At 43.4% G+C, this 2,500-nt stretch overlaps 1 protein-coding gene across 1 annotated transcript in view; it reads left to right on the top strand.

Moving 5' to 3' along the window:
- myom2b (myomesin 2b) overlaps window positions 1-2,500 on the top strand; it is a gene marked incomplete at both ends in the record, with an annotated part of 62,470 nt that overhangs the window by 58,206 nt on the left and 1,764 nt on the right. The window contains 2 exons of the mRNA XM_084460892.1: window positions 447-483; window positions 2,456-2,478. Coding sequence (XP_084317018.1) covers window positions 447-483; window positions 2,456-2,478 — 60 coding nt within the window. The remainder of the gene's footprint in view (window positions 1-446; window positions 484-2,455; window positions 2,479-2,500) is intronic.

Here is a 2,500-nt window from a genome sequence, read left to right as displayed (position 1 = left end):
ACAACATTACAATAATGAGGTATGATGTTATTCTGCACGGCTGTTATGCCTCCAAGTCAAGCAGCACAGAGAACGAGAGAGCCTTAGAGAGAGGGAGGGAGAGAGAGAAAGAGAGAGAGAGGGAGAGAGAGAGGGAGAGAGAGAAAGAGAGTGAGGGAGAGAGAAAGAGAGAGAGAGGGAGAGAGAAAGAGAGAGAGAAAGAGAGAGAGGGAGAGAGAGAAAGAGAGAGAGAGGGAGAGAGAGAAAGAGCGGGAGAGACAAAGAGAAAGAGAGAAAAAAACAGATTGAGCGAGAGAGAGAGAGAGAGAGAGAGAGAGAGAGAGAGAGAGAGAGCGAGTGATTGAGTGGGCCTCGTCCACGCTGCAGAATTGGTTCAGCACGCCGGAGTCGCTATTGAATTATGACGAGAGCTCAAGTGTGTGTTTTTTCTCTCCCCTCTCTTACAGTGTATGAAAAAGCCCACGCGGAGTTCATGAGACTCAAGTAAGACAATCACATCAGAGGTTTCCTCTCAATCCTCCCCCTCGTTAATAACCCGCCACTCAGGACGGAGGCCGCGCTCTGTTTAAATACCACGCCGTCTCACATAGCGCTCTATTAGATCACTGCATGTACGCCATGTTCGGCCTGTCAGTCACGGTGTCCGTATAGCGCTGGTCTCTCCTTCTGGACTTTTTCTTTTTAGATCCCTTTTAAGCTCTGATGAAACGTGTTAATGACTGTAGTTCCAGCCTGGGGGACAGTCCAGTTCATAAAACTGGAATAATATGACCTTTTTTTCTCCTTTTGAGAAACTTTGGTGGGATCGATCCGGCGTTGTCCCTAGTGCAGCGCTCTGTGGAGCAGGCATGCTAATAGCGTAGCGTGCTAATAACGTAGCGGGCTAATAGCATAGCATGCTAATAGCGTAGCGTGCTAATAGCGTAGCGTGCTAATAGCATAACATGCTAATAGCGTAACATGCTAATAGCGTAACATGCTAATAGCGTAACATGCTAATAGCATAGCGTGCTAATAGCGTAACATGCTAATAGCGTAACGTGCTAATAGCGTAACGTGCTAATAGCGTAACATGCTAATAGCGTAACATGCTAATAGCGTAACATGCTAATAGCATATAGTGCTAATAGCATAGAGTGCTAATAGCATAGAGTGCTAATAGCATAACATGCTAATATCATAGCGTGCTAATAGCATAGGGTGCTAATAGCGTAGAGGGCTAATAGCATAGAGTGTTAATATCATAGTGTGCTAATAGCATAGAGTGCTAATAGCATAGAGTGCTAATAGCATAGAGTGCTAATAGCATAGAGTGCTAATAGCGTAGAGGGCTAATAGCATAGAGTGCTAATATCATAGCATGCTAATAGCATAGAGTGCTAATAGCGTAGAGGGCTAATAGCATAGCGTGCTAATAGCGTAGAGGGCTAATAGCGTAGCGTGCTAATAGCATAGAGTGCTAATAGCATAGAGTGCTAATAGCATAGAGTGCTAATAGCATAGAGTGCTAATAGCAAAGAGTGCTAATAGCGTAGCGTGCTAATAGCATAGAGTGCTAATAGCATAGAGTGCTAATAGCGTAACATGCTAATAGCGTAACGTGCTAATAGCGTAGCATGCTAATAGCGTAGCGTGCTAATAACGTAGCGGGCTAATAGCATAGCATGCTAATAGCGTAGCGTGCTAATAGCATAACATGCTAATAGCGTAACATGCTAATAGCGTAACATGCTAATAGCGTAACATGCTAATAGCATAGCGTGCTAATAGCGTAACGTGCTAATAGCGTAACGTGCTAATAGCGTAACGTGCTAATAGCGTAACGTGCTAATAGCGTAACATGCTAATAGCGTAACATGCTAATAGCATATAGTGCTAATAGCATAGAGTGCTAATAGCATAGAGTGCTAATAGCATAACATGCTAATATCATAGCGTGCTAATAGCATAGGGTGCTAATAGCGTAGAGGGCTAATAGCATAGAGTGTTAATATCATAGTGTGCTAATAGCATAGAGTGCTAATAGCATAGAGTGCTAATAGCATAGAGTGCTAATAGCATAGAGTGCTAATAGCGTAGAGGGCTAATAGCATAGAGTGCTAATATCATAGCATGCTAATAGCATAGAGTGCTAATAGCGTAGAGGGCTAATAGCATAGCGTGCTAATAGCATAGAGTGCTAATAGCGTAGAGGGCTAATAGCATAGCGTGCTAATAGCATAGAGTGCTAATAGCATAGAGTGCTAATAGCATAGAGTGCTAATAGCATAGAGTGCTAATAGCATAGAGTGCTAATAGCGTAGCGTGCTAATAGCATAGAGTGCTAATAGCATAGAGTGCTAATAGCGTAACATGCTAATAGCGTAACGTGCTAATAGCGTAGCATGCTAATAGCATAGCGTGCTAATAGCGTAGAGTGCTAATGACTTAACGCTGCCCCTCTTCTGTGTTTCAGATCGGAAGCGTATGCTGAGAAGAGTAAGTTCACTTCCCTCCTGCA

Source organism: Borostomias antarcticus, assembly GCF_949987555.1.
Source record: "Borostomias antarcticus genome assembly, chromosome: 34".
NCBI lineage: Eukaryota > Metazoa > Chordata > Actinopteri > Stomiiformes > Stomiidae > Borostomias > Borostomias antarcticus.
The sequence above is the reverse complement of the archived record's forward strand: the minus strand, read 5'-3'. Positions and strand labels throughout refer to the sequence as shown.